The 26,376-nt window shown below is 36.7% G+C and overlaps 1 protein-coding gene across 1 annotated transcript in view; it reads right to left on the bottom strand.

Annotated features, from left to right (window-relative positions):
* Positions 1-24,180, bottom strand: part of POLQ (DNA polymerase theta) — a 98,609-nt gene extending 74,429 nt beyond the window's left edge. The window contains exons 1-8 of the mRNA XM_044669168.1: positions 24,094-24,180; positions 22,932-23,088; positions 19,929-20,037; positions 16,991-17,210; positions 7,912-8,059; positions 4,150-4,296; positions 3,234-3,446; positions 462-604 (exon numbers count right to left, since the gene is read on the bottom strand). Coding sequence (XP_044525103.1) covers positions 462-604; positions 3,234-3,446; positions 4,150-4,296; positions 7,912-8,059; positions 16,991-17,210; positions 19,929-20,037; positions 22,932-23,088; positions 24,094-24,180 — 1,224 coding nt within the window. The remainder of the gene's footprint in view (positions 1-461; positions 605-3,233; positions 3,447-4,149; positions 4,297-7,911; positions 8,060-16,990; positions 17,211-19,928; positions 20,038-22,931; positions 23,089-24,093) is intronic.
* Between the last annotated feature and the right edge of the window lie 2,196 nt (positions 24,181-26,376).

Genomic DNA, 26,376 nt, shown 5'->3' with positions numbered 1-26,376 from the left:
TCCTAAATCTTGAAGATAATAAGTGACTAGTAAAATTAATTATCTTGTCTTCCCCTTTTGGATTTTATAAGGCATGATTCTTGAATGCTTACATAATCTGATTCTTTGTCTACAGAGAAGAAGTTAATTCTGAGAGAGATTGGGGCCACTTGATTCTGATACTGATTTTTGGGGACCAGGTTGCATTACAGTTTAATCCAATCATTCTACGGCATAACAGTCATGTCCATTTCAATTCTTTGTATTTAGGGCTGTGGCTAATAATTAGAAACAGAAAAATGGAACACTATGTAAAGCTGTAGGGGACAGCTATCCGATGACAGAAGAGATCTAGGTAGATGAAAAGTTCATCGATACGTTATTTTTCTATACAAATACATAAAAAGTTTTACTCCTTGAAGTTCTTTTATTTCTCCGTAGGGACAAAACAAAATGTGGTGTTCTGGGCTGTCCTCCCTTACCTCCAGAATGGCTCGTATCATACTGGCTGTTGTCTCTCCTCCTTCTCTTCTCTGCAGGCTGCTGCACACAGGTTTGAGGGAGCCCTGAAGTAGAGAAACGCCTTTTGATTTCTCTGACTTCTTGCAGACTAAAATGCTCTCACCTACAAATAAAATTTTTTTAAAAGTAAAAATGTATCAGATTCGACTCTTATTTCTATAAAATAGCCAATAAGAATTTTCATTTGCTTTTTAATATGTAATCATCCTTTCCTTCTCTTATTAATTCCCCTTATATGCTCTACAATGGTTTCTCCAAATTCTCTCCCACTTTACTAAAGAAGATGGAGGCTTCTAGAGACACTTTCTTCATTTCTCTTAACATATTCTAATCTTTTCTTTCAGTTTCAGAGAGAGAAACCCTTCTTCCCTGCCAAAGTTAAGCCTTTTAACTGTGGCTGCAGTCCCAGGCTTCTTCCCTCCACCTTCTTTCTCACTTCAGCTGCTCACTCTGCCTACTAACACTCCCAGGTCTGCTTTATTCTAAATACACCTTCCTCTGGCCCTGCTGCCCTGCCTGCTACATATACATACCTCTCTTCTCTCTTTTCTTTTTCACTGCCAACAACTGCTACAACAACAAGTGCCTACACTTGCTACCGCTATTGTCTCCATCTTCCATCCATTGTCATTTGTCTTGGATAACCCACCAGCTATTCTCTTGGTAACCAATGACTTTATTTTCAAGTCTAAGAGCCTCTTCTCAGTCCTCATCCTCGTTATCCTTTCTGTAGTTTGTGAAGCAGGTGACACTACTGATCGCTGTTCTCTGGATTTTCATATGACTTTTTCTTGGCTCTTCTGCAGGATCATCAGCTGGTTCGTCTTATCATGGATGCACCCCCAGATTCTATGTCTTCTCTCAACATCTATTTTCTCTTTAGGTGGCCTTAGTAGCTCCCATGGGTTTAATTATTATCTCTGGGCCAATGATTCCCCGGTTTCTCCATTCAGCTCTAGTCCTTCTCCTGGGCACCGGGCATGCCTCCCCACCCAAACACCCAAAGCCTCATGAACATTTCAAGCCAGATGTCCTGGAGACCTCTCCAGCTCAATATTTTCAATACTGAACTCCTCCTTTCCCACAGACCTACCTCTCTCCCAGGCTTTCTATTTCCGATGAAGGAACCACACGCCATGAAGCGCCAGGTTTACAACCTCAGGGCCCCCTCCTCACTCTCACCCCACAAGCCGCTCTGACAAATCTTGTCATTTCTACAACCAACTCTTTAATCACACAACCACCGCCTAATTCAGGCCCTTTCAGTCTCTCATCTACACTGTAGCCTCTTCACTGGTTTCCCTGCCTGTGCCTCTCCCCACTCCAATCCATCTTCCAAATAGCTGTCAATGCCAATCTGACTGTGTCACTAGAAAATCTAGTAAACTCCAATAGCTCCCTATGATCTCTTGACCAAATATAACTTCCTCTGCTTGGTATTTAATCCCCTTCAGAGTGAGGCCCCAAACTACCTCTCCAATTTTACCGAGTGAGCTAGATGGTTCAGCAAAGTACTGGATTTTAGTCTGGAATACTCAAGTGAGAAGTGATAGCGGAGTTAAAAATTTAAAAAAGATATCTTTTTTAAAAAGGAAAGGAAAAGTAACATAGATGGGTGCTTTTTTGAATTCCACTAAATCTTTCTCCATTGTTAATAGGCTTCATCCCAGCAACTTGCTCAAGGCACAAGAGAGCTAAGTTTCCAGTGGTTTTGAAATTTCATGTTTTATATTTAATTCTGTCAAGCACTTTCTTAGTCCTTTATTGTGGGAGTTCTTTATGTGGGGTCCACAGACAACACAGGGTCCATTTTAGAGGAACTTGGATGGGAAAACAATTACATCATGATTTTCACTAACTGTGAGTGTGAAGCCCCCACCCCCTTTTATGATTATAGTAGTATTAGTCTTTATGATTATTACTGATAACTTAATCATTAGTTTTGAGTATATAGTCAAAGTGGTTTATTTGCTTTATAAAAATTGTAAGGATTAGCTAAGAAAGTTACAGTTTAGGGTGGTATCAAATCTTGTTTACATTCTCTTGACCTTAGGCCTATAACCAAAAAGTTCCTACCAAGCCCACCACTCCCAAGAGGCAGAGGCCTGCTTTGGGTGCGAGGCCAAGGCGGTCACACAGGAGGAGGGCCCGTCCTGTTTCTCTAAACTGCTGACTCCCAATATTGTCAGTAAAAGACGCCAAGAGTGTAAAGGCCTTTAGAACGTCAGCAATAATAACAGCCTTAAGTTACCACCCAAAGTGAACTTTTATAATCACTTGCTTAATCAGCAGATGTGTCACTAATGAAGTACTGCCTATGTGAAAGACTTCAGCATCTTTTCCTATTTTTGTATCACTGTTACCATGTCCTAAGGTTTCTCTCTATAAAAACAGCCATCTCCTAAGGCTTGGAGTCTCTGGTTCCGAATAGGATCAGGGTCCAGCTTTGTTGTGAGGTGGGCCTCCTCTCAATAAACCTATTATTTAGCTTGGAGTTCTGTATTAGTGTGATAAAATTTCACCACATAACTTTTAGTTTCCTTTATAATCTTTGTATTTTACTTTATATATTTTAAAATGAACCCATTATTATGCATTAGTATGCTGATGACCAAAAATATCCATTATAATGAACAACTAATAATAATATACCTATTTATAATAACTAATAAACAATATTCTCATACAACTAGATTGGCCACGTTCTTAGAACATTACTATATTCTACTTACCTATTGTATCTACGCCTTTCCTTCCTGCCCGACCAGCCATCTGCTTATAAGTGAGAATATCAAGACATCGACCATTAAAGACTGGAGTCCGAATAATCACACGGCGGGCAGGCAAATTCACTCCAGAAGAAAGTGTAGACGTTGCCACTAAAACACGAAGAAGGCCCTGCCGAAATGCTCCTTCGATGATATCCCTCTCCTCAAAAGTGAGGCCTGAAAAGAAGGGTTTCCATAAATGTTCAGTAAGGAACTTAAGACGTAGCTCTAGGTATATCAAAATGAAATCCTGGGATAAACCTGGTAATTAAGGAGTCAAAGATGCTCAACTGACTTATAAGAGAAACGTAGTCAACCAATCTGTCATTAGCTCCCAATTTTTTTGAAGTTTTGACAATCTATTTTTATACAATACTGTCAACGTTTCTCCCTTCCCCATGTGCTAAATGATAAGCAAAATACACATATTTTAAGCGAAAATGAATTAAAATTTATTTCATTTTGGATTTTTAAAACACCTTACAATAATCAAAGAAATTCTGAAACATCAAAAGACAAAGAATGGCCATCGAGGCTTTCATATGAACACCCAAAGAATCAAAAGAACAGAAAGGCAACTCCTTAAGAAGTCGCTTCCTCAGTCTAACCAGCTCTAAACTCCATGTCAGTTCATATCTTCTGACTCAGTTAACAAGTCACATAATTATATAGATTTTCATGTGCTAATTTTACATTTATTTTTATACCCAGGATGATGCAATCTCTTCTTACATCTCTGACCATAGTATGGTTAACTATAAATCAAATGTAAATGAATATATGTCAGAAAAATCAAGAAATGCCAACATCTTGAAATAAGATTGCTTTTAAAAAATCAGACTCAATTGTAATGATTTCTGATTCTGTCTGTAGGCTCTACCTGCGTGATGAAATGCCACGCCCCACGGTACAGTTTGTTGCAGGACAGAGTCCAGCCCAGAAGGCAGGCGTTTTAACTGATCCATCACCTCCATGAGTCCCTTGTGGTCCAACGTAACGGGGTGAAGGTCAGCTGGCTTTACCAATCCTTTCAGAAAAACAATTCAAAAGAGACTTTAACTGGCAATTACAAAGAAAACTATATATTACTTTTTCTCTCATTCACTATGATCAAGCTATGTATCCTGATTCCCTTTATCATTACTATATAGCAAAAGTGCTCTAAAGTAAGTAAAACAACAAAAAGTGAGGCTAGGAGAAAGAAACTCAGAAAAAAAACAACAAAAGAGTAAAAAAAAAAAGAATAAACAACTGAGAAAAAGCCTCAGGATAATGAACAAATTTTTGTTCAGTCATTTCAGTTATGTCTGACTCTTGTGTGACCCCATTTGGGGTTTTCTTGGCAAAGATACTAGAGTAGCTTACAATGGCCTTCTCAAGCTCATTTCATGGATGAGGAAACTGAGGCAAACAGGGTCAAATGACTTGCCTAGGTATACACAGCTAATAAGTGTCAGAGGCCAGATTTGAACTCAAGAAAATGAGTCTTTCTGACTTCAGGCACAGTTCTCTGTCCATAGCACTACTTAACTACCTAATTAACTATGGAATTAGCATGGAATTTTTAAAAAGCAATGCAAAAACTCCAGAATAAAGAGATAATATTACAAGAAAACTGGAAGAAATTATAACTGAACCCTTCATAACTTCCAGAATGATTAGAAGATTAATAAAACAATGAAGGAAGAAATACAGATGGAAATTAGGAAATAAATTAGAGATCCCAAAGAATAATTTAAAAACACAAATAAAAGATATTTTTTTAAAAATAGATTCTATAAAAAAGAAAACAGTAAAATTAGCACTCAAAAATGCAGAAATTTCTTTAAAAATCAAAAGAAAAAAAACTAGAAGTCAAAGTTAAAAGATTAGAAGAAAATCTGAGAATTCTATAAGCAAAATGTAACTTTTCTTCAAGACAGAATGCATCAAGACAAGCTAACAATAATAATGTAATCTTTCAAGAAAAACACACTGAAATAAAAAATCTGAATGCAATACTTCAAGAAATCATACAACAAATATATTTATATTATAAAGTTAAAAAAAAAAAGATTCTAGAGAGAAGTCCAAAGATTAACTCACTTAAATAATAAATCCTGGTAAAAAGTCCTAAGTCAACCCTTCACATAGCAAGGGGAAAGCAAGTCTTAGTTGTACAATTCCCTCAAGAAAAATGCAAGAAAAAACTGGATACAAAAAGCAAAGGTAATCAGTTTGCAACCAAAAATAACATTAAGTTGAGCTTAAATGTTAATGATGAAAAAAAAGAGAAAATTTCAATTTTTCTTCCTGAACAAGGTAGGAGTAAATCAAGGATATGACAATTCATCAAAGAATAATAATGATGATGATAGCTCATTTATATAATAATAATACTTTAAGGTTTACAATGCACTTTATCATTATATCATAAAGTATAATGGACAGGAAAGAGAACAGAAAGATTAGGAACTGAATGCAGTGGTGGCTGAGTTAGGAATCAGAACCATTCAGTTGTTTCTGCTACTATTACCTACTGTTACCAAAAAATTTCTTGAACCATAATCATCAAACATCGCATAGAAAACTCACAATTGTTCTCAATCTCCTTTTAAAAACTTACGTAGATATTAAAAAGTAATCACCAAGATTGCTCAGTAATGCTGCATATATCATTTCTTAACTATAGCAGAATCAGAGCCATCTACTAAAAAACTGTCAAGGGGGCAGCTTGGTAGCTCAGTGGATTGAGAGCCAGGCCTAGAGACAGGAGGTCCTAGTTTCAAATCTGTCCTCAGACACTTCCCAGCTGTGTGACCCTGGGCAAGTCACTTGACCCCCATTGCCTAGCCCTTACTGCTCTTCTGCCTTGGAACCAATACACAGTATTCACTCCAAGAGGTAAGGTAAGGGTTTAAATAAAAATAAATAAAAATAAAAATAAAAAATTGTCAAATAAACTTCTTCATTTGAAATGTGACTACAGTTGAGCTGCATCCCCTTTAGACATCTCATTAATAATCCCTTGCCCCAGAAAGTATAAATGTATGAAAGACATTTATTGTTTTTGTAGAAAGCACATTATTAACATTATTACATCTGATAGCCAATATATACTTTTTGTTTGTTTGTTTGTTTTTAAACCCTTGTACTTCAGTGTATTGTCTCATAGGTGGAAGAGTGGTAAGGGTGGGCAATGGGGGTCAAGTGACTTGCCCAGGGTCACACAGCTGGGAAGTGTCTGAGGTCAGATTTGAACCTAGGACCTCCCACCTCTAGGCCTGGCTCTCAATCCACTGAGCTACCCAGCTGCCCCCAATATATACTTTTTAATGGATTTCATATTTAACTATACTTAGTCTCTATATATGAGTTCTTACACATGACTATTACAAATTATGTAATTACTTTTAATATTGTAATAATATAGGTCAATGCAATAGCTTCCTGAAGTATGCTTGAAATGCAGGCCTGGTGTTAATGACTGAATTTCAGTATTGAATTCCATTAAAAATCTACTTCATGTGTAGGGGAAGAATGCTCTACAAGGAGTTTTCCATCGTAAAAATCTTATGAAAACAATAATCTTTTGCCAAAATTCTTTCAATTTGCATTCATTCATTTAAAAACATTTTTTATATTGAATGGCAGCTTTTTAAGTGGTAACAAATGGACTAAAATTTGTTTAGCATTAGATGAATATACGTCATTTATCTCTTTTTTTTTTTGCTATGATAAATAGTACTATTCAGAATATTTTGAAATATATGAGACCTTTCTTACTCACATAGACCCCTTTAAAGGATAAGCCCAGTACTGTAAGATCACTGGATCAAAGGATAGGAATACCTTAGTAACATTTTCTCACACATTGAAAAATGTCCTAAATAAGAAAAGTCTCAGACTCATAACCTCTTCCTGCTCTTTTCATGCAAATTCCTTCCTCCCTAGCAGCATGACCTGCCTAGTGGACTGTGGCTCAGCTCTGGAACCCAAATATTCTTTACTCCTGAGATGCATCTTTTCTGCTTCCCTGTTATTTTGTGTTTTTTATTGGTTCATTCATGCCAATTTCTAACTCTAACCATAATTTGTGCTGATTTCTAGCCCTAAATTTGTGCTAATTTCTAATCCTAAATTTGAGCACATTCACTTTTCCAGTTTATACATTTGTAGTTTACAAATTCTTATTATTGAAATCTTGTTATGACACAACAATCATTCCTCTAATAAACCATCCCCTATATTGTACCTTCTCTTCAGAAAAGCAGTTAAGCAAATTTGTTTGATATACTAATTATGACTCATGGTGTACGTAACTTAGTACTTGTACAGCTTACTATTTCCTAACAGAACTATATCTCAAACACTGTAATTAATATGGGCTAGATGTGATCCAAGAAGTAATTTTTTTTAGTGTCTTCACTTACATTAATGTCATCACTGCCTGGAGCTCCTGAGTCCAAACAAGAACCCCTGAATGTCCATAAACTCTCCCAGTTAGAAGGACATGCCTGGCCTGGGGTGTGCTGTATGTTAACAAGTTTTTCTTACTGGAGGTCGAGAAGACAGGGAGAGATGACCGCCATTTTATTGGGAGCACAAATGTGCAGCACACCAGCTTTCAGCTTCCAGCTAATTTCCACTGTCTGTAACTCACCCTCTGCTTGATGTTGAAGATCATAGAACTCATGGGCTATGATATTCGCCAGTTTCTCACACCAGTTCTTAGATGGACAGAATATTAGGACTGAATAGCCATCACGAATGATCTCATAACATAAACTAACTATATGGTCCTCATCTCCCTATAAAGAAAAGAAAATAGTAGCTTTTAGTTGCTCTTATAAAGTGTTTCATAAAACATGTCTTATTCAAGAAATTTCAAGTCAAAAATAATTTTGTTTCCTTAAGAAAGGTTTTTGGTTTCTTAATGTCATTATAATAAAAAAAAATTAAAAACAAACAAACAACAACAACAACAAAAAACCAAGCCATGACCTATTAGAAAACTTTAAACTTCTTGTATCGCAAGCTAGTGGGAATCTCAGTGGGCCAGTGTGGCCCAGATTCCAACCTACCAGGACCATTATGTGAGAGATGGGAGTTAGAGAACCCCGGGCAGCAATCAATTAGAAGATAAAACAGTGTGTCTCTGTTGCTTACTGTAGTATAGGTTTATTAACTTTGCCATGTTGGCCTGTGGCAACCTGTCAGTTGCCCTGGTTGGAATGTTGACTGTGGCATGAGCCATAGTACAAGCACCAACTGCCAGTGGGGTCAAGGGTATATTAAAGCCCTGGAGACCCAGGGCTGGGTTCTGTTCTTCCCTGACTTCTCCCCTGATCACTCACTTATCCCTTACCCCCTGGGGCTCTGGGAGGTGGGAGTGGGAACGTGGGTTACTGGTTAGGCCTAGGATACGATTAAACCAATCCTGCAGGACAAAACTTATCAATACTATCAGCACAAGTGGCAAACCTTTAGTCAAAGACCAACTTTATTATCCAGAGCCCACATCACTGTGACCCAGGCTGCCTGCCCTGGATCAGCAGAAGACCATCCAGACAAGACTTATTAGCAACCTGAGTCAGATAAATCTTTCGCCCTTAGATCTCAGAACTTCCTAACCCTCCTTCCACTACCTTATTCCCAATACTCCTGTTGTCAACAAACCCCTTAGCCTTAACCTGAGAACTTTGTGCGTTTTGCCTATCTTTTAAGGCCAAGCAAGGACAGCCAACAGGAAAGGCTCTGATCAGTTTTCGCCTGGGATAAACTCCATTGCCATAGGACAGGAAGTCCAATATTCACTTCCTGTCAACCTACTAAACACCAACAGGAGGCTGCTTCCTCAGCAGGGAAGGGGCTGGAAATTAGACGTCTTAAAGCAGCCTGGTTTCACTTAACACTCTGTTTACCTGGGTGGGAGCATTGTTACATTTATAATCAGTTTCAAGCTCAGCCCGGGTACAGCTCATACCATCCTTCTAGCTTTATTACTAACTTAAGGCCCTTTTACCTATTCATTACATTACCCCACCTAAAAAATATAATTGCCCCAACTTGTTCTCTCTTCTTCATTTCCCAGAAGATGACAAACACTCAAAATTCTTAATGATGAGATGAGCCTTTCTATAGAGCATGCACCACCACACTTATCACAGGCAGCTAGGGATCTCAGTATTATATACTTAGAATTGAGAAAACTTGAATTCAAATGCCATGCAAACACTATGTGATCCTGGGCAAGTCACTTAAATGCTTCCAGCCTCAGTTTCCTCATCTTCAAAATGGAAATAATAAGAGCACCACCTCACACATTTGCTATGAAGATCAAATGAGATAGCATACATACAAAACTTTGCAAGCTTTAAAATACTATGTGAAAACCATTGTTATTATTGTTATTATTATTATTATTATATAATTACATACTGTAATGGGAAAAGGCTGGAGATAAGGATAAAATTTAAGAGAAGTGGAAGGTTGTCTTTAAGGCACATGCTAGGAACTCTAGAGGAAGGATTTTAGCAGGCAGGGAGCAGAGGAGGAACAGTTTGGAAGGGACAACTGGTAGAGGGAGTGACTTCCTGTGGTATCGAGGAGTCCTTCCTGTCCTGAAAGGAGGAGGAAAGGCTGGCTTACCAGAGCTTGGATACCTCAGCTTGTCTGTGGAGAAGGAAAAATCTTAAAATCGTCTTGGGAGGTTCTGTTTTACTGAAGAACATCTAGCAAAGGATCTGACTCAATTTTCATGGGACAAGAGGGAACCAGAAGCAAAACTGCACACAAAGGAGTAATGGTCAACCACCCCTTGGACCTACTGTGCCAGGTTCCATGCCTGGGCATAGGTCAACTTCAGGATCCTGGGACCTGGCCTATACTTCCAAAAACAGAGCACCTCAGACCTACCCCCTGAAGTCCCAGGCCGAGGCACCAGAGTTCAGTGAGACCCAGAAATCCATAGCACTTGGCCTTTTCAAGCCTACTCTCTGATGAAGACCTAGCTGTGGGGCAAAATAGTTCAGAGTGTAAGACATCAGCAGAGTAGACAGAATCAGTAGCTTTCAAAAGCCCCAGTGCACAGGCCAAAAGAGGCTAGGAAAATGAGCAACCAGGAAAAGAAACATTTAACTCTAGAAAATTTCTATGGTGACAAAGAATGAAACTCAGAGTCAAAAGGGGAATATAAGACCCAAGGAACCACAATGCAGAACTTCAAAGAAAAATGGAAATTGGTCTCAGACTTGCCATAACTAGATTAAGTCTACACTGACCATCTTTATATTGACCATGTATTGGGGCATAAAAACTTCACAACCAAATGCAGAAAAGAAGAAATAATGAATGCAACTTTTTTCAGATCATAGTGTAATAAAAATTGTCATCAATAAGGGTTCATGGAAAGACAAATTAAAATTAATGGGAAAATAAATAATCTAATTCTCCAAAACAGGTGAATCAAAGAACAAATAATAGAACAGATAAACAAAGAACAAATAAACAAATAACAGAAACAATCACCGATTTCACTGAAGAAAATGACAATGTGGAGACAACAGGTCAAAATTTATGGTATATAGCCAAAGCAGTACTCAGGAGAAAATTAATATCCGTGAATGCTTATATCAATAAAGAGAAATAGGTCAATAAATTGGGCAAACAACTAAAAAATTAGAAAAATAACAAACTAAAAATCCCCAGTTAAAGACTAAATCAGAAATCCTAAAAATCAAAGGAGAAATTAATAAAATTGAAAGTAAAATAATTATTGAACTAATAAATAAGGCTAGGAGCTAGTTCTATGAAAAAATAAATAAATAAAGCACTGGTTAATTTTATTTAAGAAAAAGAAAATCAAATCAGTATCAAAAATGAAAAGGGTGATTTCACCTCTAATGAAGAGAAAATTAAAGTAATCATTAGGAGCTATTTTGCCCAACTATGTGACAATAAATCTGATAATCTAGATGAAATAGATTAATATTTATAAATCTAGATGAAATAGATTAACATTTACAAAAACATAAATTGGGTAGATTAACAGAATAGGAAATAGAATATACTTAAATAATTCCATCTCGGAAAAAAATTGAGCAAGTCATCAATATACTCCCTGAGAAAAAATCCCCAGGACCAGATGTTTTCATAACTTCTATCAAACATTTTCATAAATTCTATCAAACATGTTAAGAACATTTAATCCCAATACTATACAAACTATTTGACAAAACAAGCAAGAAGGAGCCCTATCGAATTCTTTTTATGGTGCAGATATGGTGCTGCTACCTAAGCCAGGAAGACCAAAAACAGAGAAAGACAATTATAGACCAATTTCCCTAATAAACATTGATACAAAAATTTTAAATAAAATACTAGCAGAGACTACAGCAACATATTACAAGAATGATTCACTATGACCAGGTGGGATTTATACCAAGAATGTAAGACTGGTTTAATATTAGGAAAGCTATCAGCATAATTGACAATATCAACAATCAAACTAACAGAAATCACATGATTATCTTAATAGGTCTTTTTTTTTAAAAGCCTTTGATAAAATATAACACCCATTCCTTTTAAAAACACTAGAAAGCATAGGAATAAGAGGGCCTTTCCTTAAAATAATGAGTATTTATTTAAAACCATCAGCAAGTATCATCTGCAATGGGGGGTAAGTTAGAAGCCTCCCCAATAAGATTAGGAGGGAAGCAAGGATGCCCATTATCCCCACTATTATTTAATATTATACTAGAAATGCTAGCTTTAGCATTTAGAGAAGAAAAAGAAATTGAAGGAATTAAAGTAGCTAATAAAGAAACTAAACCATTACTCTTCAGGGATATACAATGGTACACTTAGAGAATCCTAGAAATCAACTTAAAAAACTAGTTGAAATAATTAACAATTTAGTTAATAATTAATAACAAATTGCAGGATACAAAATAAACCCACATAAATCATCAGCATTTCTCTATATTTCCAACAAAACCCAGCAACAAGAGATAGAAAGAGAAACTCCATTTGAAATCATTCTAGACAATATAAAATATTAGAAATCTATTTGCCAATACAAATGCAAGAATTATATGAACATGATTATAAAACACCTTTCATGTAAATAAAGTTAGATCTAAACAATTGGAAAAACATTAATTACTCATGGGTGGGCTGAGCTAATATAATGAAAATGAAAATCCTACCTAAATGAATTTACTTATTCAGTGCCATATCTATCAGACTACCAAAAAACTTTTATAAAACTAGAAAAAATAATAACAAAATTCATCTGGAAGAACAAAAGGTCAAGAATATCAAGGAAACTAATGAAAAAAAATGTGAAGGATGATAGCCTAGCAGTACCATATCTTAAATTGTACTATAAAGCAGTAATCATCAGAACAATCTGGTACTAGCTAAGAAATCAGCAATCTAGTGTTCAATAAACCCAAAGATCCCAGAGCTTTGGAGAAAGAACTCACTATTTGACAAAAACTGCTGGGAAAATTGAAAAATAGTAAGGCAAAATTTAGGTTTAGATCAATATCTAACAACCTCTACCAAGATAAGGTCAAAATGGGTATATAATTTAAACTTAAAAGTGATATTATAAGTATATTAGGGAACCATAAAATAGACTACCTGTCAGATCTATGGAGAAGGGGAGAATGTATGAGTAAACAAGAGAAAACATTACAAGATATAAAATGAATAACTAAAAGTTTTTATACAAAAACAACAAACTGGGAAAAAAATTTATAACAAATTTGTCTGATAAATGTCTCATTTCTCAAATATATAAAGAACTAGGGCAAATTTATATATTTATAAACCAAGTCATTCCCCAATTGATAAATGGTCAAAGGATATTGTAGTGAGTTATTTGTTAATTAACCTAATTAAGAATAGACTGTAGCCAGATATAGGGTTTATGAAATGATGTGAGATTTGTAAAGATTACTTTAAGATTGCCATGGAACTCTGAGTCGGTCAGAGGAAGAGAATTTTTCAGAGTGCTTTAGGAAAGGCAGTCGGAAATAACTACACCTTCTGGGAGAGACTCAGAGGTAGGTTGGTTTGTCTTTCCTTGGATCATCCTTGAGGAATTTGGTGGAAATTGTTTTGGGAAAATACTGTGATATATCCAGAGGAGATTTGATGAAGAGATCATCAGTTGGAGAAAGTGTCTGAGCTGTTTCCTTGTGACATTTGCAGGAAGCAGTAGGTCCAATAGGTGGCAGTTACAACAAAATCTTTGAAGAAATATTTAACAAAGAAATTACTTATAAATTAAATTAGATAGTCTAGTAAGATAGAATTAAGGATATAGACAGATAGGAAGTTGTTAGTCTTGACCTTGGTCAAGGAAGAAGAAAGTCTCTTGCGAGATTGGGTTCAGGTTTATAGATAGAGATAATTAGATTAGGGTACATATATCAATAAACAATATTATTCCTACCTGTTTATTTCTTTTCCTTTCCCTTAATCTCTATTATTACAATAAATGGGGTTTTTTTTTGTAAATTCAGCTTCCAACAGATTTCCTTCAACTGCTAGATCAACCATTTTTCTCCAATAGACCATAACTAAGTTCCGTTAACCTAACAGTCTACCAATACCTATCAATACCTATAACCACTAGTGATAACAATACAGATCAATATGGGTTTAACAATATGAATAGGCAGTTTTCTTATGAAGAAATCAAAGCTACCAATAATCATATGAAGTCATATAAAATCATATGAAAAAAGTTCTAAATCCCCTTTGATTAGAAAAATGCAAATTAAAACAACTCTGAGGTACCACCTCCCGCCTATGAGATTAGCCAATAGGAAAATAAAGGAAAATGATAAATGTTGGAGGGAATGAGGCAAAACTGGGACATAAATGCATTCCTGGTGGAGTTGTGAGTAGATTTGACTATTCTGGAAAGCAATTTGAAGTTACGCCCAAAGGGCCATAAAACCATGCATACCTATTGATCCAGCAACACCACTACTGGGTCTGTATCCCAAAGAAATTTTTAAAAAATGAGAAAGTACCTGTTTTTACAAAAATATTCATAGCTGCTCTTTTTGTGGTGGCAAAAAATTGGCAACTAAAGGGATGTCCCTCAATTGGGGAATGGCTGAACAAATTGTGGTATATGATAGTGATGGAATACTATTGTGCTATAAGGAATGATTTCAGAAACAGCTGGAAAGATCTCCATGAACTGATGCAGAGTGAAATAAGCAAAACCAGAAGAACATTATATACAATAACAACAATATTGTGGAATGATCAAATGTGATAGACTTAACTACTAGCAGCAATGCAATGATCCAGGACAATTCTAAGTGACTTATGAAAAAAAATGTTATCCAGCTCCAGAGAAAGAACTGTCAGAATAGGAATGCAGATTAAAAACATATGATTTGAGGGCAGCTGGGTAGCTCAGTGGATTGAGAGCCAGGCGTAGAGACGGAGGTCCTAGGTTCAAATCTGACCTCAGACACTTCCCAGCCGTGTGACCCTGGGCAAGTCACTTAACCCCCATTGCCCACCCTTACCACTCTTCTGCCTTGGAGCCAAAACACAGTATTGACTCCAAGATGGAAGATAAGGGTTAAAAAAAATACATACATATGATTTATCACTTGTTTATTTGGGTGTATGTTTTCGGATTTTGGTTTTATAAGATTATTTTCTTACAAAAATGAATAATGTGAAGATATTTTTTGCATGATAAATACATGTATAACCCAAATTAAATTGCCTGTCAGCTCTGGGAGGGGAGAGGTTATAAGGGAGAGAGACAATATAGATCATGTAACTTTGGACAACTTAAGTGGAAATTTCTTACTAAAATAAAAAATCCAAATTAAAAATAAATAAATAAATGAAGTGTTAGGGCAAGCATCAGAGGTTACAACTGAATCCTTTAAAGAATGTGCAGGTTTTATAGAGCCAAAACCAATGAAACCAAGATTAGAAGGGAAGCAACAAACTGGAAAAAAATTTTATAACAAGTTTCTCTGATAAAGATCTCATTTCTCAAATATATAAAAAATGAAGTCAAATTTATAAGAATACAAGTCATTCTCTAATTAATAAATGGTGAAAGGATATGAATAGTCAGTTTTCAGTTAAAGAAATCATAGCTATCAATAATCATATGAAAAAAATGTTCTTAATCCTTCTTGATTAGGGAAACGCAAATTAAAACAACTCTGGGGTACCATCTTACCCAGATTGAATTGTTTGTGGGGGGGGAGGGGAGAAGAGAGGGAGACAAAATGAATCATATAAATTTGGAAAATTTATGTGTAAATTTGATATTAAAATTAAAATAAAGTTAAAACTTAAAAAAAAGAATATGCAAATACACCTTACTTACATTGTTAGTTCTATACCAATCCCCAAACTAAAATGTGCCTATTTCAGGATTCAAAGGCAAATGAAACTTAAGATGACACATCACAGAAGCTTTCATGAGCCTTTTCCCCAAATTCAAAGGAAAAGACTAAAGTTTCTAGAGCTAATGGAAACTGCATGTACTAAGAGAAGTAATTTTTGAAATTTGTTTTAGCATTAAAAAAAAAAATCATTTAAAACATTTTAATAAAAAAATAAAAAAAAAACAAAAAAAGCAAAGTAAGTAAATAAAAAGGACAATAGCATACACAAAACCATAAACTCCAATCTATTTTCATTTACTAAAAGGAAAAAAAACATATATGTTTATGTTTTGACAATATCACCTTTTTTATCTGTAAATTTATTAGATCTTGTTGTTATTTTTACATTTTTTATATGATATCACCCATTTTCAAAATTTCCAGTAACTTTCTAAAATACAGCAACCACCCTCTTCTTTGATATTTTCTAAAACTCCACTCATTCAGAGATTCTTTTGGATCTCTCCTCAGATAGTCACCACTTTGATCTGCAGTACTTTACAATATTTTCCATTTCATAATAGGTGCTGATTTTTCCATATCAACTATACCATTCAGTCCTCCACATTAACTTTGCTTTTAGCATTGATCTTTTTAATGTCTCTCTGCTGATTTCCAAGCAGCTGAGAATCATCATCATCTTCTTCCAAGACTCTCTAGATGTATTGTTCTCACAACTTGTCTGACTTGTTTGTTAATTTTAATTTCTTAATTCTTATTAACCTTTTTATTTCATTTTTGAATTTCTTGTTTTTAATGTAACTGTAGTTGGTGCTTCATTCTTACTTTCTCCTGACACTTTTGGCTCTGCAATCTTTTATTACATAATAGTGTATTTGGATTCTTTTTCAGCTTGATCATTGTTTTTTTATGATTTTTAATCTTCATGTGAGGATTTCTGGCTGTTCTGTTTCTTACTGGTCTTTTAATTTTTATTTGATGTGGAGGGGCTCTCAAGAAGAGGGTACACCATGCACCCTCACTCTACCTTCACCCTTCCGAGTAAGATACAAGCACAACTATAATACTCAGTATTACACAGCAGCTGTCAGATAGCGAGAGAGAAATAAATATTTGTTGATCGAACGGTTACATCATATGTGTGTTAACATATAACAAAATACTATTTAATGAGGTCTCAAGGGAAAGTTGTTAACAACATGATTTCATATTCTCTAAATTATTTACCTTTAAAATAATTAATATATTCACATAGGTTGAGGCCTATAAATTTAATCCAAGCACTATGGATCTATCTAATGACTAGAAACAATTAGAAAGGAAAGCATTTACCTTCACTTGCAGCATGGGTTGGAATTCCCTCACAAGTTTCATGGATGAGTCATATATTGAGTTACCAATTTTCAAGGTCTCCAGGAGTGGGACGGGTCGAAAGTCGGTGTGATACAGCTCAGCATTGAGCCAGGAAGCCACAAGGTCCAGGTTAGGGAGCGTTGCACTCATGCCAATTATCTGAATTTCTTTTGAAAAATCATTGGCCAAATTTTCTGGGCTACAAAAGGCACATAAAACAAGTGGCAGCAAAATACGACAGTGCTGTGACTATTAGCCATAATTAAGCTCCCAAAGTTCGTTCTTAATATCAGATAGCAGAGCCTGCTGTTTTCCTCCCATAACTCCCCACAGAAAAATGATAGCCCATCAATACACCAACACAAAGGCCTGTTATGTGAACTATAAAAGAACATCACCGACTCTGCCGTCCTTTCTGATCTCACACATCCAAGTGAGTGCTGTCCTTCTAAGCAGTCCCTGGGTAGCTTTTAGAGTTATCCCAGTGAAGTCTTAGAGCAGTGATGGGCAAATGTTTTAAAGAGGGGGCCAAAGGAGAGGAAATGCTCATCTGTCAGTCTGTTTCTAAGGCAGCTCTTTAGAAGTTTCATTGTATTGTATCCTACTCATTGTATTTGTCAGATTAGGAATAATGTCGCATGGCCAGATAGAACATTTCAGGGGGCCGCATCTGGCCTGCAGGCTGTAGTTTGTCCATCACTGCCTTAGAGTAAAGGTGTCAAACTCCCAGACTGCTGGTAAGCCTGGGCAGACTGGCTAAAAAACTCTCAAGTTTGGGGAGCCAAATTAAAATGTAACAGTGAACATTTTAACAAGATAAATTAAAATAAATGCAACTTAGATAATGTGAATTTGTCATTTTCTAAATCAATATGCAGCCCACAGGAATCTGTTTTATTTGTAAGACATCATTGCCTTAAAGCATAAGACAAAACTTCCCAGGCTGAGCATGGTGCATTTCAAGTTCTAATCTGTCTTTCCTCACTGGGTGGTTATTGTTTTATGTTTTAGGTGGTTTGGAAAGTCTTTGACCAGGAAATGTCTGAGGTCAAATTTGAACCCAGGACCCCTCCCCCCCATCCCCAGTCTCTAGGACTGGCTCTCTATTCAGTGAGCCCCTGGAATATTTTTAAGAGGTCAGTAAGGAAGGGAAGCAGAATCATTTTCAGTAGTGGAAAAGGGAAGAAACTAGGGAAATTGTACTTGGATGTGTTTGGAAAGAACCAAAAGTTACAGTCAGGTCTGGTGGATAAAATGAGTGTATCAAGCTGCATTAACATGCCATTTTAGATATATTAGTGATTTTCTTCTAAACGGGCTCCGAAGAATACTAACCCCAATATGGAAATTTAAAAAAATGTTTTCAATAAAGATAGAATCATTAGAATAAATACCTAGCCTCCTAGGGATGAGTTTCAAAACCAATACATATTTGAAATGACAAATTCTGGTATGTTTATGGAAAAAATGTAATTTAGTATTTTGTTATACCCCATATATATAGCAATAACTGTCAAGTCCTAACAACCAAATATGCTGAAATAGAAAACTGCCATCTCATCCTTGTCTTTATAAAAATTATTTGTTGCAAGGTCCCTTAAATTTTTCCAGTAGCACTCTCAGGATTAAAAAAGTATTACTAATAATACCTCACTGGAATTGTCTTTAAAAGGCCAAGTGAAGTTTAAAAATCATTAAAAATCACTGAGCCAAGCTGTCATAATGTTCAGAACTAGGTTAATTGCTAATGTAATTTTTTAGATTCATGCTAAGGAACTTAACCAATAGGTTATCATTTATTCTGAATAAGAGCACCTATAGTGGTGGCTGTAAAGGGTAGGTAAGCATATCTGGTGTGTTTCAAAACTTTAATATTCCCGCCTTGGAGCCAATACACAGTATTGATTCTAAGATGGAAGGTAAGGGTTAAAAAACAAAAACAAAAACAAAAAAACAACCTTATCTTGTGGTTTAGAGCTTACAGAGAAATAGAAGTGATTTGAACTCAAAGGTCATACTATAAAATTAAAATGCTCTGGTTTTTGTATAGCAAAGTCTGGCAACCTAAAATTCCAGAGTTCTTTTCCTTTTCTTTTTTAGAAAAGTCTTCCTTTCTGTCTTAGAATTAGTACTAAGTATTGGTTCCAAGACAGGAGAGTGTAAGAGCTAGGCAATTGTGGGTTAAGTGACTTGCCCAGGGTCACACAGCTAGGAAGTGTCTAAGATTATTTTGAACGCAGGACCTCCCATTGCTAGACCTGGCTTTCTATCCACTGAGCTACATTCCTGTACTTTTCAATTTGCATCATCCTACAACTTTGCTAGCCAAATTTAAGAGAGGGATATTATGAATATGTTCCTAAGATATAATTTCCTATTAAATATTATTAGTTAAAATTTACTGCGCTCATAAATCATGATATTTATTATATCCTAGAATCAAAATGTTTTCAATAAGGAATCCTTTACAAAATTTCCACTTATTTTTTAAATTCCTGTAAATGAGATATTTTAGTGAAGCTCAAAGCTAAAAGAAGTCAGGAACTTTAAATTTACTAAAAAGCAAAAAAAACCTAAATCCTAATTTAATTGTAGTGTCAAGTGCTCCAATATAAACATTCTTCAATGTCAAATACAGGAATAAAAAAGAGCAATGGCTCGGATGGCACAGCATCCAACTGCCTCTGAAGCTCCCTGCTGGCTCGGGCTCCTCTGGAAAAGGCAAACCCTGGAGCACTGGTCCTCTGGGGTCCCTTTTGTCTCTAGAGCTATACACGAGGGTTTGTTACAGAAGGAACATTTCCCATCATGTACCAGATTCCAAATGAGAAAATTATCACATTCATTCCCTATTTCGATCACTGAACATCTTCAAGACCGCTGAGAGTCTAAAAAAGGAGGCTTTGCAGTCGCTCACCTTGTTGCTGCTCTCTGAGTCACATATCGAACCTTGGTCAACAAAAGCTCTAGCAGGTATCCACGATGAGAGTCTCCCAGCATATGCAATTCATCTACAACCACCATTCCTAAAAAGATGATTTCTTTCAGATATTAAGTTCTACAGTGTTTCACAGCAACTCTCATAAACCTTAAAAAGGTCAAATATTGCGAATATTAGGTAGGCGCTGGGGAAGATTACAAGGGATCCTAAATCTGTAAGGTCCTTGTGAAGCTTAATCGAAGTTGATAAGACTGAAAAACTGGCTCCAAGACTTATTTATACCCAAATTCCCATGAAATAATTTTCAAAGACAAATAACTGTCAAAAATACCATCAATTTATGTTACCCATACCTACTTCTCAGTAGAACTTGCCTTTTTGCTCTCCTATCCCAACGTTGTTTAGTAAAAATGGAATTAGAACAAAGGAAAATAGATAGCTCTAAGATATTTTCATTAAATTGTAGCTGCATAGTTAATCACCTTTGCCCAAAAAATGAATAATCTTGTGATTCTTCTTATGGAGCAGCCAGGGCAATATCGCCCTCTGGTCAACACTAAAGAATCTCATTCTTCAACTTTTATTTCCCAAGACCCAGAGAACCAATACCTTCTGTGTCTATCTATTTAATTCATCCTCATTTCAATGTGTTTACCCTATTCATATACCTCTTATAGGCATCAATCAGTCTTCAAAGAGCACATTTATTGGATTTGAAATCACATTAGAGATTCAAATCCCATTTACGCATATTTGACTTTGATGAATAACATCTCTGGCCTCCAGTCTCTTCTGTAAAATTAGGAGTCTGATTCTCTTAGATACCTGCCAACTTTAAGCTAATGATGATTCTATGATTCTATAATATAACTCAATTAACTATACACAAAGCAGACAGAACAAATGATGAATTGAATCCTCAAATTGCTAAGAGCCCAGATAATGAGAAGAATTTTCTTGCAGTTATTTCACAATTCTTTAGGCTATAATTTCTATAAGAAAGGATAGTAGTGAAAACGTTTAAGGTTAAATTATAGATATTACATTCCAGTCAGATATTTCTGAGTCCTTCCATGGAATGGTGGCACTATGCAGAAATAAAGAAAAATATATAGCAGGTCCAGATGATACAGCAAAATCTCATTATTTTGGACTCCATTGATTGAGAATTCGTAATTATTCAAAATGAATTTCTCTGGTCTACCTCACTATGTATAAAGAATGTTAGGAGCAGTCAGGTGGCTCAATGGATAGAGAGCCAGGCCCAGAGATGGAAGGTCCTGGGTTCAAATCTGACCTCAGACACTTCCTAGCTGTGTGTCTCTGGGTAAGTAACTTAACCCCCATTGCCTAGCCCTTAAGCATTCTTTTGCCTTGGAACCAATACACAGTATTAATTCTAATATAGAAGGTAAGGGTTTTTTTTAAAAAGTGTTGGCAAACAAATCAATGACATCAATTATACTATATGGGTATATACTTCAGGTAACAAACTGTAAGGAATTCTCCTCCTACTATTATTAGTTTTATTCATTTATTATGCTAGACATGTGCCACTTATATTTCATATTACTTGGTTAACAATTAAAATAGTGCAAAATAAACAGCATTTCTTTAAAAATATTCTAGATTTCTGAAGCATTAGAAAAATACTATGTGATCAGTCACATAATGTGATAGGGATATGATTGGGGTTTTGATGTTAAAGGACAGCACTACTGCAGATATAACATAGAAATAGGTTTTGAACAATAATACATGTATAACCCAGTGGAACAGCTTGTCAGATTCAGGAGGGGAAAGGAGGAAGTGGGGAGGGGGGATGATGAATCATGTAACCATGAAAAAATATTCTAAATTTTAAAAAAGGAAAAAAAAAATTGGAAAAATACTCTAGATTTCTGAAATCACTAATTCAGACTGGCATCATCACAATTTCCTTAAATGTGAGAACTTATACTTAATTTTACCCCCCTTAATAACTCAATTTAGTTCAACAACTGTTTATTAATGCCTAGTACTTACAAAACACTGAGCTAAGCACTAAAGCTACAAAGATGAAAAATAGTAGTTCTTACCTTCAGAAAGCTTATATTATAGAAGCAAGTGATTCATGTATTAAAAATATCTGTATAATTATTGTATTAAATATATCAAAATGTATCTGTGTAAGAAAAATGAGAAAGCACACAGGCAAAGTCAAAAGAATGACCTGAGCTAAGAAAGAAAGAAACACTTCTAGCTTAGGGATGGAGGACACTAATGTAGAAAGGCACCAAGAAGAGACAACATCTGGGCCAGGAGTTAAAGGAAGAGAAGGATTTCAAAAGGAGACTCGAGGGCAATTTGTTTTAAGAATAAGAAAATAGTTACTGAAAAGTTACACAAATACAAGGAAAGATGAGGTAAAGTTACGGCAACTGTCAACTGAAGTAGTAAAACTTTATGTATACTTTACTCATCTGCCATTTATAAGCTGATTTCTTCATATTAGAGTAAAATAATTCTTGTTCACTGACTGCCATACTCTTGCCTGGATAATTGCTACCCTTTTCGCTATCTATGAAGCAAGGGCTGTTGAAGAAGAGAACATAAATAATCTTGTAAAAGTCTCATTGCTGAAGCCCTTCTGATGCCATCAATGGATCTTCCCCAGGCAGACCTCCAAGCTTTGCAATGATCTTGTGTCCCTCTCTGTCCATGTGTCCCTTTCCCCATTAGACTCCCTGGAGTAAGACACTTGGGACTTCCCCTATGCCTAGCACATGCACTGCACAAAGTAGGCTCTTAATAAATGTTTGTTGAACTGAAGACCCGCCGGAGTCTTATCACCCGGCTGACTCTTGCCACTCGAAGAGATGAAGCGAAGTGTGAGGACCGTGAGAAGTGAGTCTGTAGAACTGAAACTACCCCATCATGGCTTTCCTCTCCACCAGAAAACAACAGAAACATATTTGCTTATTTTCATAGCGAGCTCACCTAACAAATCCATCTTGTTTTCCTCTATTAGGCGATTGACCAGACCATTGGCTCTCTCGATGGTGCAGACAGCAATATCCAAAGCAGAAAACCGGACTGCTGGGGAGCAGCTGCCCATGTAGCCTTCCACCAGCAATCCTACTTCCTCGAACAGGTTCTAAATAGCCAAAGAAAATTCCTGAATTACTTGAATTGCCATTTACGGCATAAATTAAACAGTTTGTTCAAGTACTCTAACAAGCAGATATTAAAACTCTGAAGTTCACTTACCAAGGATATGAATCTTATAAACCGGAGCCTATTGCCAATTCAGAATTGCGTACTAAACTGTAGGAATTCTAGAGCTCAGTACATGCTCTCCTTTAAGACAGGATTCATGACTTCATCAGCGTGGGCACTACCTCTAAGACAGGCAGAGGCTATAACTGAAAAGTCATCATTCAGCAGCCAACCCTCTGGAAATGAGAGCACCCCTCACTTAGCCAGGCTAGACCCCGCAGGAGAGACACAGGCCAGCACCTGGCCCACACTCAGGGTTTGACAGCGTGGTAAGACATAACAGGGTAGATTGGCTATTTGTTGGGATAGCCTTTAAAATTCAGAATTACCTCTATTGGAAAGTGAGATATCAAAGTAAACAATGAAAAGATTTATAAAATGAGTAAAAAATTTTCAAGAGCTATTGTAATAATAATGATCAAAGCAATTCTAAGACACATTGTCTTCAGAAATCAAGAATACAGGAAAACCATCTTAAATTATAGCATTCTTAATTCCCAAAATCATGCTTATAGTTTCAATAGAATACTAGAAGAAAATCACTTGATCACGGAATTTAAACATTCTCATTCTTTTGCCTTTAATCTAATTCATAACTTTATATAGAATATCCCAAAAATTTTAGCCCAGTTGAGCAACAAATACAACAAATGAAATTCTAAGATCTTTTCATTATAGCAGACTTTGAAGTTAACCTTTAATCCATAGTGTCCATAACAAGGATGCTTTCATTATTTCCTTAACTTTGGACTTGCCACTGAGTAGAGAAAATGCTATTTGAGTTACTAGCATTTAGGCCCAAACTTGTTGATTCTTTTACCTCTGAAATAACTATTTAAAAGTGTTATGGTCTGTGAAGGATGATTTTCAACTTGAAGACTACCTCAGAAGAAATGTCATATACATATACTAAGGCTGAGATCAGATTATTTTCATCCTCCACATCTGGCCAATACATGAGCAACAACATCCTGTTTGAGACAGTGGATATTGTAAAAAGCATTGCTTCTCAGTCATAAATATAAACTATGTCCTTTTGATTTCTGTATGTACCATCCTGCCAAGCAGAACCAGGTAGGATTCAGTTAAATCAGCATCTATCAAGTGCCTGGTATGCACTGGGCACTATGCTAGGCCAATAGGAACACAAAGACAAAAACAATTGCTGAGGACTTCCGGTTAAGATGGCGGCAGAGTAAGGAGCAGCTGCTCGATCTCTCCTGACCGAACCACACAGAACCCCTCAAGGGGAAATAAAAACGAGTCCAGAGGAACGAAGGAACCCCACAACAGGGCGCAGCATTGAAGGTACGCAGAATCGGGGCATTTCCACACTTTAAAGGGGTGAAACAGTTCACACTAAAACACGAGAGGAAGAAGCCCCTCCCCCACCCCCCACACCGCACAAGCGGGTAAACAGGACTGGGGCAACCAGAAAATCACTGGCAGCCCCTGAGCCCCTACCAGTGCACTGCAAGACGAGGGACCCCAGGTGGCTGGGACTCTCCCTGAGCGCCCACGTGGGTGAAGGCACCGCCTCCGGCTGGGACAAAGGCCCCTAAAACTCGGCCTTTCCCAAGCTCTGAAGGCATCGCCTCAGGGGCAAATAAAGATCTCCAGCCCACGGACTTTCACTACTTTCTGCGGGGGTGAAAGCAAGCCCTAAGAGCAGCAGCCCAGGCAAAGGCAGTGCCCTAGGCTTGGATAACAATCTCCAGCCCAGGCTTGGACCTCCAGTGAGGACCCGGTGCAGACCTGAGCGTGGCTGTGGAAGCAGCCCCAAAGACTGCTGAAGGAACCTCGGGCAGAGGGGCAGACCGGGAACTACCAGGAGGCCTGACCCCGAGGACAAGGAGACCAGAGCCCCCTCCCCCCCCAAGCTTGCAAGGCCCAGGCAGACCCGGAGTGCAAAGACAAAGCGGAAAAGGGGCGGGGCTAACAATGGCCAGCAATAAGGAAATCCAGAAGAAAAAGACCATCAAGAGAAACTCTGGAACACTGGACAACTTCTACACAGAGAAAATCCAGACAACAGAGGAGGGAAAACAAAAATCCAAACCTCCCCAAAAAAATGAAAGCTGGTCACAAGCTATGGAAGAGTTTAAAAATGAAATGCTAAGGAAGATGGAAGAAATCTGGCAAGAAAATAACAGTTTAAAAGGCAGAATTTCGCAATTGGAAAGTGAGACAAGACAACTGAAGACGAAAAATGACCAGATTGAAAAGGAAAACCAAAACATTAGAGCCGAAAACCAATCCTTAAAGGCTAGAATGGAACATTTAGAAACCAATGATCTCTCAAGACAACAAGAACAAATAAAACAAAGTCAAAAGACTGATAAAATAGAAGGAAACATGAAATATCTCAAGGAGAGAGTGACAGACCAAGAAAACCGGTCTAGAAGAGATAACTTGAGAATCATTGGTATTCCAGAAAAGGCAGAAATTAATAAAAACATGGACTCCATACTCAAAGAAATTATTCAGCAAAATTGCCCTGAAGTTCTACAACAAGAGGGCAATATAGACATTGAAAGGATCCATAGAACACCCTCTAAACTGGACCCAGAAAAGTCAACACCCAGAAATATAATAGCGAAATTGAAGAGCTTTCGAGTCAAAGAAAAAATCATACAAGAAGCCAGAAAGAGACAATTCAAATATCAAGGAGCACCAATAAGGATCACACAGGATCTGGCAGCCTCAACACTAAAAGAACGCAAGGCTTGGAATACAATATTCAGAAAGGCAAGAGAGCTGGGCCTGCAACCACGGATCAACTACCCAGCGAAACTAACCATATACTTTCAGGGGAAAGTATGGGCATTCAACAAAATTGAAGAATTCCAAGTTTTTGCACAAAAGAGACCGGGACTAATTGGAAAGTTTGACACTCAACCACAGATATCAAGAGAAAGATGATGAAAAGGTAAATAAGAAACAGAGGGAAAAGAAAGAAAACTCATAGTCTTTTAAGCTTGACTCTTTAAGGGCATAAATAAGATCTAAGTATCTGTATTACTAGGTGGAGAAATGCTATGTATAATTCTCTGTAGTGAACTCTATACACTATTATAATATTCACTATTATAGCAACCAGAAGAATAATTCATAGGGAGAGGACAGGATACTAAATGGTCTAAGATGACATGGGGGGTGGGAAAGA

The sequence above is a fragment of the Gracilinanus agilis genome, chromosome 3 (genome assembly GCF_016433145.1).
Source record: "Gracilinanus agilis isolate LMUSP501 chromosome 3, AgileGrace, whole genome shotgun sequence".
Classification (NCBI taxonomy): Eukaryota; Metazoa; Chordata; class Mammalia; order Didelphimorphia; family Didelphidae; genus Gracilinanus; species Gracilinanus agilis.
This window is presented reverse-complemented; position numbering and strand designations above follow the sequence as displayed.